The sequence below is a fragment of the Pseudopodoces humilis genome, chromosome 1 (genome assembly GCF_049639895.1).
Source record: "Pseudopodoces humilis isolate 2021_Gansu_Grassland_sample_001 chromosome 1, ASM4963989v1, whole genome shotgun sequence".
NCBI lineage: Eukaryota > Metazoa > Chordata > Aves > Passeriformes > Paridae > Pseudopodoces > Pseudopodoces humilis.
Genome location: NC_142200.1, coordinates 8,132,508 through 8,147,177, shown reverse-complemented (window position 1 = coordinate 8,147,177; position 14,670 = coordinate 8,132,508). Strand labels below are relative to the sequence as shown.

General features: G+C 38.9%; 1 protein-coding gene across 2 annotated transcripts in view; it reads right to left on the bottom strand.

Moving 5' to 3' along the window:
- The window catches only part of KCNQ3 (potassium voltage-gated channel subfamily Q member 3), a 190,630-nt gene that overhangs the window by 10,498 nt on the left and 165,462 nt on the right, over positions 1-14,670 (bottom strand). For both annotated transcript variants that reach the window (XM_005516902.3, XM_088059822.1), the window contains exons 10-12: positions 3,765-3,952; positions 2,605-2,707; positions 177-308 (exon numbers count right to left, since the gene is read on the bottom strand). In XM_005516902.3, coding sequence (XP_005516959.2) covers positions 177-308; positions 2,605-2,707; positions 3,765-3,952 — 423 coding nt within the window. The remainder of the gene's footprint in view (positions 1-176; positions 309-2,604; positions 2,708-3,764; positions 3,953-14,670) is intronic.

The window sequence follows — 14,670 nt, the reverse complement described above, 5'->3', positions numbered from 1 at the left end:
CTCCAGCTATCCCTGCTAGGTACTCACTTGCCTTCTGTCTTTGGGAAAAGGTTTTCTCATGGACTAGCTACATTGTGCAAAGGTGTAGTTTCTGGGTGGCCTTGTACACAAATAGGCCAATTTTTTATTTTGCCAGCAAAGCTATACATTTCCCCCACTTACCAGAAGATTCTTACCTTGCCTGAAGGTATTTTATTCTGGAAAGCATATCAAGATGCCCTGCTGAGTATTGCTCTATCACATCCTTTACATCATAAGGCCTCAAAGTCTCCTTGAATTTTTTTTTATAGAGACGAAACTGTAGTATTCTGCATAATAAACAGAAAAAATATTAATTTCTTGTATAATTCCACTTCGAAAATTTCCAGTTTTATCAAAAATATGGGTGAATTCTCTGAGTGTTTGTAAATTGAGTGTGTTATTTCTAAACAAGGCAATAAAATACAAAGAATTTATAACATTATACCATATTTGAAAATTTATAATAGTTGGCTTTGCATAATTAATAGTCTAAAAGAAATGGTTTAAAGCTTCAGAATCACAGTTGGAGCTTGACTTTGAACAACACAAGTCACAGGAGATTTTGAAGCTGTGAAGTTGAAGCTGTTTATTTTATGCTTCAGCCTATTATAAAGCAAATTTATAGTATATGCAATGCTGAATCATTTCCATATTGGTTTTAATTCTTCACCTGGGAAAGTTTTGGATAGGAAATGCTAATTAGATATAAACATGGAAGTTGAAAAGTTAGCAGCAGTTCAGGTTGTCAAGAGGTGAAAACTTTTTAGAACTGCCTAAAGTATCCTTGAAGAAAACAGCAGTATCACATTATTGTTGTTGTAATGATAATAATATGATTGTTGTTACTATTGCTATTGTTAGAAAATGACCTAGTAATTAGTAACAGAATTCTTACAACAAGGACCACTGCTGGCCAGAGCACTTAAAAAATGTTTGGTATTCTTTTTTTCATCTTTTTCTGTTTATACATTGCTTTAAATGCATATATCTTGGTAGATTAAACCAAGAGAATAAACTTATTTAAATAATGAAATCTTCATCTGGCTTAGACCTGGGTTCTGGATGTTTGCTTTCTCAGTAGAGTCTCCAAGTACTTGTTGGTCTGAACTGGGAAATTGCTGTTCTCTGCTAAGATACTAATTTGTTTTTTATTTAAGGTAGGTGGGTTTTTTAAAGTCTGTATAAACTTTCATTTAGCAAAGATAATTCTATTACAACTTTTTAAGGGCTGCTGGTTCTTAAACTCTGTTGCATATAAATATTTCAAGGTTTCAAAATTATACCTGTGCCTATTTTAGCCAAATTATATATGGTAACAGCAAAACTACACATTCAATGACTTAAATGAAAAATAGGGATCACAATGTTAGCAATTCTAATTTTAAATCTCCTTGATCATGACCCTGAAACCCATTAAAAGTTGTTTTGTCTGAAAGAATTACTCCCAACTAATGTTCAGGATCTGGGAACACTACTCAAGAAAAAAAAAAAAAATCTTGGTTCCCGATTGAGTTTAAATGGAAATTGCATGAATCAATTAGATTTGGACAGGATGTGGGGAAGAAGTTTTTCAAAAGTAACATTAACATGTTTGAAAGCAAGCAGATATCAGGGAAAAAAGGGAAAGCTATGAAGGACAGGGATGGAGAAGCTTCCAGTGGGAGGGGAGAAGTCCTAGGTAACATGAGCAAAGCCTGTGTCACTTGGCTTTCAGCAGCCTTAAGAAAACTTGGAATTTGCAGAAACTGATTCTCCTGCACCCAATTTAAAAAGGACCAGGAGGGTACATATCATGGTTATATACACATAAATATGTGATTATATTTTTATTACTATCTTCCCTGAAGTTTTTCTAAGATAAATGTGAGACACTCCAGACTTGCAGTACTTCACCTGGAAGGAGGTAAGTCCCTGGCCCAAAAATTAACCACTTCTGGAATGAAAGCAGAATATTTTCCCATGGGAGCATTTTTCAAGGGAGGAGAGTAAAAAGTACTGTGTAAAGGAGTAACAGAGGATCAGTGAATGAATTCTATTTGCTTGATGTGCTAAACACATGACCATGGCTTGCTTGCAGTTTTCTAATCCTAGGGAATATCTCTTGTGACATGAAAATAGAGGTGACACATGTCACAAGCCAAAAACTGCTGAAATTGAGACCTCAGCTTGTATTAATATATGACAGCTGAAAAGTAGGTTGCACACTCATACAATTGTGAATAAAGAGTCAAATCAGCTCAGAGTTTTCTGTTAAGCCAAAGTTCCAGTTTCATATAAGTATTAGTCACTAAATCGAGAAAGATGTATTTATGTACCATTTTAACAAGGAACAGTACACAGTATAATTTTATAATAAAAACACTGTGGAATATCTCACAAAATGACATGTTCAATGTTACTGAAAAACTTTCTCCCTCCTGCATACTTTTAACAGGCTGAATAAGGTCTGTCTCATGTTTATGAAAACATTAGAATTATCTCATCTATTGCATTGAAAGAAAGCAATCACAGAAACAGTGAATCAACGTGTAGTAACATGTTAGTCTTATTTTCTGAAGCATAATCCTTCAAAAAGACATTTACCTGACAGCTCGGATGGCTGTCTTGAATGTGGGGATCATATCTTCCATAGGGAAATCACTACTGTCACCTCTGTCTTCTGCCATGGGTTCCCCTGTTCCTGCATCTGCAAAGCAGGTCAGAAAACCAGATGTGTGAACATCTCACCACACAATATTTAGGGGGATGTCTGGCTGAATAAAACACTATATAAAGCAAGTGCAATTTAATAAAAATTATCTCTTACAGCTTCTTTCACTGGTCAGGTCTTGAAAGGGATTTAATTATTTTGGGACAGCTGTAAGACACATCATTGAAGGGTCTCCTTTTCAGATTCCAGTGTTTCTGAAACACTGGGAACTGTTCTTCCTTTCCAAAGGATCATTGTCAAAATTATTTCACATAAAGGCTAAAACAGGTTGTAGAAGCCACAGGCCAAGTTCTCCTCTCACTGGCACTGCCTGGAGCTCATGTACCTTCATGAAGGAGAAAATCAAGTTCCTGGTGTGGACACCCAGGCTCCATCCATGGCAGCATGTCCAGCATGCACTGGTGCCAGCTGGCACAAGAGAGGGGAAACTGTTATTTAAAAACCATTTAGATGTTATGGGCAAGAAGAGGAAAATGTGTTCTCAGGGAAGCTGAGAGGAATAATGCCCTATAATGTTGCATGGAGGCCCAGTGGAAACTTCTGAGGGGAAGCAGGTGCGGGGGGAGAGGGGGAAGGAAGAAGGTATCATCAACTCTATAAACAAGGTTTAATGAGATGGCAGTGAGGGTGTATTTAAGATGCCTGGACACAGGCTATTGCAGGGCTGGATGCAGTCCAGGAGGGAGCTACCTCAGCATAGCATCCTTGCTCAGAAACCAAGCCATGATGGCATGGGCTATTTGGGGAATATGGACTGACTGCCCAGTGTGCCCACCTCTTCCAGATCAAATAGGCTGAATCCAGCACCGGCTTTATCCTGTATTAACTGCTGTTTTTGAGAAGGGCTGCTGTTTGATGTCGAGCACTGTGTTGCCTGGACTCCAGGACTCTTTTTCTTGGGCTTCCCCAAACATATTACATAAACCACGTACCAGACATGCTTGTCCCAAATCTTCAACAGAATATGCAGAAGAACAAAGTAAAATGGGGAGAACAAGGGATGCATGGAAAGAAATCAACACAGATGGGCTACCTTCTGAGCTTTGCCAAAAAGCGTATGCTTTCATTCGGAATGCAGTGCGAAAACGCTCCTTATTATTCAAGACAACATTCTTAGGCTCTTTTGAAGGACTTTCTTCAATGGCATCTACATTCAGAGGGGTAAATAGCTTTCCTTTAGTATTGGTACCACGAACCCGATCCAAGAGACCCAGCTTTTGGCTACAAAATAAGCAAAAGTAATCATTTTCCTCCTTTGTACACTATTAACTTGTTTTCATGATGCTTTAAGTATATAATGGGCTAAATAATTGTTTTGTATACAAGGACACTGCTGGGGCTACCATAATTAATGAATGTCTTTGTAAACAACAATTAAGCTCCACAGATAATTAACTGCTTTTTATGAGCATTTTTTTGGTATCAGTGTTGAAAATGTTACCAGAGGGTGTATCCTCTCCATGCAAGGTATCACAGTGCTTCAGCTCACGTAGCACACCTGAAGCAGGAGTTTTATTATTAAGACATGAAACAACACTACTGCCATGGGCAGGGGTGTCATTCACTAGACCAAGTTGCTCAGAGCCCCATTCAGATTTGCCTTAACACACTTCCAAGGATGCATCCACAACATCTCTGTGCAACCTGTTCCAGCGGTTCCAGTGAGGAATTTCTTCCTTATGTCTAATCTAAACCTGCACTCTTTCAGTTTGAGGCCATTCCTCCTCATCCTGTCACTACACACCTTTGTTAAAAGTACCTCTCCTGGTTCCTTGCAGTTTCCCTTTAGGTACTAGAAGCTTCTTTAAAGTCTCCCCGGAGCCTTCTCTTTCCAAACATAACAACCTCAACTTTCTCAGCCAGGAATAAAGTCAAGTCAGATGTGCTGTGAACCAAATAAATCACCAGCAAATCTCTGGCAAGGCTTTGCCAAGCACTGATCAGGGACATGGTAGGGCGGGATATGCTGCTTTCTCTCCACCATGACCTACAGGAGTTGCAGTGAAGTGACAAATTTTATTCCTCTTATGATTCCTTTCACTGTCTGTCCTCTTAGAGATTTACTGTCCAAATATATTTGTCCTTCAAACGTCCTTCAAAAGTGACTACACAGAGATGACAGAATTTCATCTACCTGCCATTTAATCAGCATCACTAACCCTCCTGACAGCCTGATGACTGCAAAGATCTTAAAGGTAATCACTAATAATGCAACAAGAATTTGCTAGTGAGTTTATCAGCTTATATATGTTATGAATACTTTGTAGGTGATGGTATAAATATTTGATTTGCTTGTTCATTTTGCTGCTCAAATATTTATTAATTGCACATTTTGTAAAAAATAAACCAAAATAAATTTTTTTAAAAAAAGCAAAAAAGGAGGGCTAAGCCATGGGAAGAAAGCCTTTAACACATTCCTGGGTCAGCTCTAGGGAGAGGTGAATTGTGCACACATGAACAAGAGGCAGCTCTGTGGGGGAACCAGATCAAGTAAGCTGAGTGTGGGGAGGGAAGAAGCTGTTAGAGCTGGCAGGATTCTGAGAGCCACAGATGAGAGCAGAGCTGAAGGATGAACAGCCACGGTTACCAGAAGAGAGTTAACAGGTATTCAGTGAGGCATCATTGCAGGAGGCTCAACTGCAGCCACTAAACCTGCTGGCATGAGAGGCAAGCGTGGGGAGGGTCCACTGTCTCAAGGACATAGTGGACGAAGATGGAGATGTGTGTGCAGACTTTGCAAGGGTGAAAGAAGAACCCATTTCTATCTCAGAGCTCTGTCTGTTGTGGTATCCAACCACAATGGATGTTATCTGAGCATGGAGCATCACAGCTGTTGGAAGTTGTTTTGTGGTTTTGTTTTTGTTTTGGTTTTTGCTTTTTTTAATGAATTACTGGGGTTCTCATCTCTACTGTCTGTTTCTGATTAATAGATCTTTTACCCAGGGAGTAATGAATTACAGGCTTCCCCATCAGAAAAAATGCAAGCACTAAACCTTTGGGTGTAGGAAGCTTTTCCAACCCTTCTGATTTTTTCTTTTTGATATGAAAATACTTGTGAATGTAATTTCTGCAGCCTGGGAAGTCCAGCCACTTGCCCTGTCATTGCATGTATGAAGTGCACCTGTGTGTGTGAGTACTGAAGTGGCAGCTAAGGAGGACTTGGGTATGGAGAAACACATTTAGCATTTCCAGGACATAAAAGCATGTATTTGCGTGAAGAATTAGAACAGTCTAAATGAATTATATCTATATTACTCAGATTTTGCCCTAATGTCATTTCCTGAAGAATTCATGGCATATGGGAAAGATGCACAAAGTGCAGACAAATGTATGGAGTAAAAATTGGGGATGACTTCCTTCTTTGTAGAAAAATATGAGATATTGCTTGACATCTGTGAAAAAGTATGTTTTGGGAAGTCTCACATTTGGGCTTAAGAACCTGCTTTGAAAATTATTTCCATAGCTCTTGCTTTTGCTGTAAAATCTGCTCTGCCCACCAAGGTTCTGAACTGATGGTGGGTGCAGAGTCCCAGCAAGTGATTTGTGTTCTGCTAACTCAGGGAAATCCTGCACCCTCTTGTGCATAGCTCTCTGTTCGACCATGTTTGAGAGCACTACTGCTTTACCAGACATTTTTCAATTCTCTGTGAAATTTGGATTCTTCAAGCACTCAGCTACCATACATGGGGCAAACATATACAGGAGAAGATAATTAATGAGCAAGTTTGAAAAGGGCATGACATACAAAGGTGAGGAAGTAAAAGTCAATGGAATGATTTGCATGTGGGATTTTTGGGTGGGTGAAATAGGGAAAATAAATTCTCATGTCACATTAATAATAAAACCAATGTTTGAAGGAGGAATTCATTTTGAGAAGTACAAGAAATCAAGAACAGTCTAGAATCATGGCCCATCACTGAAAAGAATTTTAATGTGAAGAAATGCTCAAAAAATCTAACTAATAACAGAGTCAGCCAAGCAATATAAACTGATGGGCCTGAAGGTAATAGAGAGTGAGCTTGTGAGAGTGAGAATTTCTTCAATATAAAGAAAAAAGAGCAATGAGGCATGGACACCCTGGTGGTGATGTTTGCAGTCTGAAGGAGAGTGTGGAATAAGATACAAGAAGGGAGAAACCAAAGCAGTTTTAGGATGAGGAGATCTGTTCTGTGATAATAAAATGACAAAGTTTGTTTCTGGGTCTGAAAAAGTTGTGCAACAGGCTTGTTATGGAGATCAGCTTTGTCCAGGTGGGGGAATTACAGGTCACTGACAATAGATGATTGATAGATGAATCTCAAATGAAAGGAAGAGTCCAATGGTCATACACTGCCTTCAGGCAATGTGCTACAGGTCACAAGATCTGAGTTAGCAACACTACAGAGAAGCTCTCAAGAGAAAAAGATCTTTAAGGAACAGAACCTGAAATGCACAGAAGCAGAAAAACAGATGTGGCAAAAGACTGCTGTTGTTTATAAAAAGCTATTTAGCACTACATTAAAACAACAATAGTTGTCGTTACACATGGCCTCTGACTCTCTCTCCAGAAACTTGCTTAGTTCTTCAAAATACATATCCAGCTGTCCCAAAGTTTGCTTCTTAAAACTCCTGTGATAACTGCCTTCCATACCAGAAAAAAAGAAGGCATAAAATGAGGTGAAAATCTGTAGGGATCAGACCAGAAGGAAAAGGGTCAGTAGATGATGCAAAGTATCCAAAATATTATTCTAGTGATTTTAAGTACAGGATAGCCATATATGCAAGATATGCAGAAATCTGTCATAGAGCTATGCAAGACTGGGACTGAACAAGATTTGATATCCTCCTCATAGATAAAATCAGAACAAAATATTCCTCTACATTCAGCACAAAACCCTACTTATTTGCAGTGACAAACTGCATACGTTGGCACGCTCATTTGTGGGGTGGGGGTTTTTTTGATGTCTTTTTTTCCAGTGGGGTGTGACTTAAAGTAGGTAATACAAACTGAAAACATTCCCACATTTTCTTTTCAGAGAATTATCAGCTATCCCAGCTGACAAGTGTCTGTTTAGGAAGAAATTATTCTCCAATGACTGTTGCTTGAGCATCTTAGGTTTATGAGCTAGAACTCATCTCTTTTAAGCTGTCAAAAAATTAAATTTCCTGTCTAAGACTACTCTTTAGACCATTTCTATAAACAGTGGGAAGTCTTCAAGTCTAACCAGTGAGTGGAGAGAGTGTGGTTCAGGTTGGGATGACTTTACACTAGAGGAACTTGGCTCTTGTTATTGACTGTGGAAAGATCTAGATGAGAAGTCTTCTAAAAAGCAGTTCTCTAGTCTAAGTTAAAGTTACCTGAGCTGAAGCCTTCCTCATTAATTGAATCCTGAAGATTAACCCTTGAAGTAACATTCAGAATCATAACAGTATCTTTATGCAACAAATATAAACAATTGTGTTCATATCTGGCAGCCAGAGCAGTAAAATCATCAGAAAATAATTCATCAGCTTCATATTAAAATATACAACCATGTGTTGTATACAAAAGAACCCAAAACAAAACCCAAGCATCTTTCCAGATAATGGTTATCTGTCATCAGGAGAAGAAATGGACTTTATTCTTATTTCCAGGGAATGAAATCTGGATCTGCTGGGGTTTTAGTTTTCATTGATCTTTTTAAAAAAACAACTACTGAGGAAACATTTTTTCTCATGACGCAATCTCCTCCATTGAAGCAGCATGCGCATGGCTCAGTCCCAGGGCACGAAGCATGCGCAGATCACACCATCCTTCATGAGAGAGGCTAGGACAGTGGTTCCCACCACAGGGTCATGTGCTGCTGCTCATCTTTCAGACTCCCCCTTCTGGTGTTAGCTATTCTTCCTCCCCTGGGAACAGTGGTCCCACTTCATATGGCTTCCTTACGCTCAATAAAACATGATTCTCAACTGCCAGCAGTGTTCCAGAAACTGGGGAGATAGAAATCCATCCCAAACATCCTGACAAAAATGCAGGGTAGTTTCTCTGACTAGCTTGGATAAATCATAATTTCTTGTCTTACATGCTATTGCATCCTCTCTCTCATGGGTTCCAAACCCTGTGTCTTTGAAATGGGACCCAGGATGAGAACTCCTTAACTCTGTGGCAGATACAGATCACCAGAAAGGGAGGAAGGTGAAAGAAGTGCATTTTTTTTCTACCTAAAGAAAAATTCAGCTCTTAAAATTTTGCTCACTGAGAGCAGTGGGAATTATTTTGGACCACATGAAAGATTATTTTGGTGGCTTGATATACAAGAGATGGCTGCCTTCTGCAGCACATGCTTTACCCTTGCTCAGAATAAAGGGTGGGAACCACTGAACTAGAAATATTTTCCAGAAACAGTCATGCAAAGAAATAATGCATTTACATCCCATCATGCAAGCCAGATACTCTCCTCTCTATCCTTTTTCTAGTATTGGACTTTCATAAACAAATGGTACGTGTATGAAGAGAAAAATAGGGAATTAATTCTAAGAGTGAATCAAACAGCCCTCTGCCATGGATTTACCACTTTCACCTAACAAGGACAAATGATAATAAGGAAATATTTTCATATTTTTCACAGTCTAGATGTACATTAGATGTAATTAGTCTCAGGTAACTGGAAGCAGAAGGAAGTCATGTTTACTACAGCATTTTTGTACCTTACCAGCTGAACTTATATGAGTGAACTTAGTGTTGGAAAATCAAACATTCTGAATGAGGTTTCCAGAAGTATTCTGTACTCTGCTTTGAACACTTCCTAACAGAAATTAGCACCAAACTAATGTTATGACAGACATGAATTCTGCAGTGAAGCTGTTCAACTGATTTCAGACAGTCCATGAGATTTCTTAAGATAAAACAAAGAACATTCCACACTTCTGAGGTAGTTCTACACTTCAGCCAATCAACTTTCCATGAGTAACATTATTTCCTTCAGAGAGGATCTCACAAGAATGTTCTCAAAATATTTGACTACAGCTTCCTGAAAACTAAAGATTTGATTTTGCACCCTGAATCTCGAGGTCTGAATTTACAAGTTTCCAATGTGTGAGAAGGAAATATCCCCTCTAAGTCAACAAATTTCCATGCTCCTTGCTATTGTACATCCTCACTGGTATTTAGGGGTGGATATGACTCAAAATCCAGACTCACCATCCAGATTATCTGCCCGTAAACATGAGCACAAGTCACAACTTCAGCTCAACTTTGACACCTTTCAGGGAAAGAAAAAGCCTTTACATACACTAAAGGCCTTTGCTTAGCCCCTTCTCTTTTCTACACTTTTTAAAAGGATTGGAGATGGATGAAAATTAACAATGTCACATAAATCTATGGAAAGAATAATCCAAATCGAATTCATTGTGAAAACAGAATGAATATTTTTCACCAATGGATGCAGCCATTGTAGGTAGAAATCATATGGATGCTGACCCACTTTTTGCTTCAAAGTGAACATATCATGTATCAAACACTAGAAAGCAAATTGAACTGCAAAATCAAAATCTCTTGACTATTTTGCATGGGCCAATCATCAAATGGAAAAATGAAGTGCTTTACTTGCTGCTCTCTAAAACCTGAAGAGCTCCAGCTAGAAAAGCTGAGTTGCATGTTGATGATTTCATGTTTGTGGAATGAAGTTGGAATGAGAACAATCAACTGAAGCTGAAAGACAGCAAGGTGTGGGATAGATTAAAATATTTTGCAATTCAGTCAAAATATTATTTCTAATGATGTGTCTTTCATATTCCTGAAATGCCATAAACTATTTCTATGTCTCTTTGCAGGAAGGTAAAGTTCTTGTCCCACATCTTAGGTCACAGTTCAGCAAGATGTTTAAGCACGTCACTAACTTTATTCAGATGGTCAAAAGCATCCACTTGTTTTCCATTTGCTGAACCAGAACCTGCAAATACACATGCAAAAATGTTGTTCCACTGAACTCAAATTCAAAGTAATTTGCATGAATTGTGTTGGCAGGATTGGGACTGCATAAGGATATGTTTTTCTCTTATCTTTTTCTCACAGCAAATTTCAAAATTATTTGCAGACTAGGCTAGTTTAATTTGCATTCTATGGAAACAGAGAAAAACACCTGTTTCTAAGCAGATCATTGGGAGAGCCAGGATAATATCCCATGTTTTCTGAACAGCAGAGCAATTAATTATTTGCAAGGCCATGCAACTTTCTTTTTATGCTTAATAACTCTTCAGTCTTTCCCTTACTTTTGATGGTTGTTAGGTGAACTGCTATAGTAAAAAAAAAGAAAGTGCAGGCAGAGAATGGCATGCAAGAAATATGAAAAGAATAAGGCTCAACTGTTACTTGAATGTATATACCTAAGTTTTCTTGTGAGGCTCGATCCAAAGAATGACTCCCTACTAAACATGACATTACTGTAAAGTGAAGAAAAGTTATTAAGATGAGACGTTAATGATTACCCATGAAAAGCTCTATGAAAAAGAATGGGAGCCTTTCATTTGTAGTTAATGTAGTGTGAAGATCAGAGTGGCTTTTTCTCCTTCCTGTTTTGGGCAGATGTATTAGGATTAAATGCTCACAGTGAAATTTTACATCTTGCAAAATAGGGTTTTATTTTCATTTTGCTGTCAGCATTGGAAATACAAAAATGCACCACATTTCATGAATTTTTCATACTCATGTAATAGGAAGGACAGGTACTGATTATGCTACTTGAAAAAATCAAATCAACTTTCCAAAGGCACAGAAATACTATTTATCTTGTAGAGATAAAGAAACAGGGATAAGTTACTTTTCTGCAATCACATAATAATAGGTCTAGGAATGAACGTGCTCTCCTGATGTCTAGTTCTAAAGATGGACAATGAGGATCAGGAACAAAACCCTAAGAGAAAGTTCAAAATTCTTCTCTAAAGTGCCTGTACATGCAAGTTTCAGCACTGGTCAAAGTCAGTAGAACAGCTACTAATGACAGCACTGAGAAATCAGGCCCCAGAATTCATTCCCCAAACACAGACATAAAAAGTTGGCTCAAAATAAAAATACATCCAGCAAGCAAATGCCCACCCTAAATATAGGTCAGGCTCCCAAACATTTGCTGAACGATTCTCTGCACACCAGCAGAAATGAGCATTAATATCTCTTCCTCATAAATCTCCCTTCTTGAGAGCTGAACAGATGAATACAGGGAAAAAAGCAATTGCTGTCTGAGATTTCATGGGGCTGTGAGGCTTAGGCATTGATTAAGGAAGAAAAAGGTAGAGGCACCTCTGGCATGGAGTCAGGAAACTCACCATCAGTGAGCCACAGAGAGCACAGCCCTAGCTCCTCCTGGGCTGGGGGGCTTTACAGGGCCTATGGGAAGATGCTGTTCTTAAAGAGCAGCATCATGTCTGCCATTTCCCTTCACTGTTTACAGGACAGAGTCAAGCTCCATTCCAATGTCCTCTTCATCATATCTTATATCTTCACAGTTTTATTTTAAAGGGAGCTTCAATGAAGCCTTGGATTGCTGCCAAAAATTTACTTGATTTTCCACTATGAAAAGTCGTTCTCTGCAGCCTTGCCTTGGAATCTAACTTCTGAAATGGACTTTCTACTCATTTGTGACCACTGTGCTCTTCCCAAATGGTCTAAGAACAAGTCCTGTATCTATCTGTGACTGCATTGTGATGCCAACTCCACTTCTCTCCTGATCTAGGGGAGATCCTGGAAGGATCTGTCACAGAGTTCAACACTAGAACTGTGGAGTTCCCAAAGAGCTTTCACACTACTCAGTAGAAACTCTGCCACTTAAAGCACTTCCTGTCCTCAAATTTTGACACAGCCAGGCCTTGTTTTTAGTTTATTAAAAGCTTCTGAGAAAACTTTGGACCAATTCTTCTCTCTCCTTTGTCAACCATGGAACAGACAATGCAATTGATTACTACAGCAGCATTACCACTTACTTGCTTTCTCATCAAGTACTTAACTGACGGCAGAACCTGGAGACTGAGAACACTTAAGGGCTGTTCTCCCCATTAGGACCACATTCCCTTATTGCTCATTTATTTCAATACAGTCAAAGCACAAACTTCAGTGGAGTACAAGTAATAATTTCTATACTAAATCACTGCAGGAGAAAGAAGTTTTTTTTTTTTTTAATTATCTGGTTTGTAAACAAGAGTTTTATGAGAGATGGGATGTGGTCCTGTCAAAACAACCAGATTTTATGGCTCAATCCCATTTCTACTGAAGTCAGAGGATGTTCCCACAAGTACCATCATATGTCTGTTTACCTGGATGGTTTCCAATCCCTTTAATTGAATGCTTCATTCCATAAACACATTTCTGCTAGCAGGAAGGCTCCCATGCAGGTGTACTGATGATTTTGCTGAGGGTTATTATATATATAATAAAATAAAACCAGATTATATCCAGCTAGAATGAGGGGCCTTGGGATTATAGTTTTAAAGATTTTGAGCTGTGAGTCATACTTTTCAATTTTTAATTCAATGTATCAACATAAATTGATTTTTACTGGCCTGAAAGCCACAGTAACTCAGAACTGCTGCAGGTGCAGGAGCTTCTCTAGGGGTCTGCCACCAACAGTGAACTGCAGCAGTCATTCTCTTACCTAATTTAAATCTGCTGCTGCATCTCAGCCAGAACATTTTGACTCAAGATATGGAATTACATACTCAAAAGGATTTCAGCTCCTAAGCTCTTCCCTACATACTAAAGACCAAAATTCAACTGTTACCAACTCTGGAGATGGCTGAAATCTCCAGACTTCTGCATTAATGCAACTGAGCTTACTCATGACTGCTTATCCTGGGGAGTGCCATGGTTGTAAAGTACTTAAAGTCCATGGGGGTTCACAAACTGGGTACCTCCCACCCAGATGTCTTTGAGGAGGGGCAGGTGAGCTCATGATTTTGGTGGCAAAAGGAGGAAGACATCCTTTCTCAGTATTTTGTCACTAGAGCACTTGCTTGTATTGTAAGAAAACTTGAGATAGGTTTTTCATCTCTGCTAAAAGAAGCTTAAGCCTCAAATATTCCCAGGAAAACAGCAAGAGTTAATCTTTATTTTTTTTTGGTCAACTTCCTTTATTGAAGGAACTTTATTGAAGTTGTCATGTGTTGCACAAAATGTTTAAGAAACAAAAAGAAAACCATAATTTCTCATCAGGCCAGGGAGCAGAACTCAGACCTGACCTCTGGCTTATAGTTTTCAAATATAGCTACAATTCTTGCTCCTTTTCTCTGTGCTGTAAATGGGGATGCAAACTGAAGTAGCTTCAGCAGGAGTCTGTGAAACTGTTTATCCTTTAATTGTTATTGAATTTCACTGTGGGTGACCCATTGATACAGGGTTAACATTAAGTTTTGATTTAGGATTATTGTATGTGCATTTGACTCTTCTACTTCTCTGAAGAGGGTTATAAATGTATCATTTCCATTTGAGACTTTGCAGGTTGACTGGCAGTAGCTGCTCTGCTGTAGTCTTCAGTGACTGACCAGTACTGGGACTGGTGATTCCTTCATTTTCTTTGCTCATAAATACCCTGGGGTGGTGGGGAGCTTTCCCATTTTTTTTCAGCACAGGTGGCACCAGGGCTCAAACCTAATGTAGCTTTTACAGTGCTGCCAGAGAGATTGACTATCCTGCTGTTCCATCTTAGACACACATCTCTGTATTTATTGCCAGCAAATCTTTGCACATGGTGAACTGTCTCTGACTCACACCACAACATTGCTCTGTGTGAGACTGTGGAGCAACAGCAGCAACCAGAGCTTTAAATTCCCCCAGAACAGCCTGGATGCTCAACCCTGCCTCTGCAGCATGGATCAGGAGAAATCTAGACCATGACTAGTCATAACAGACAATACAGCTGTTTACAGACAATCAGCAAGCAACACTGCCTTTGTACAATTAGCATTTTAGCTGTGTTGTTAAACTAGGAAAG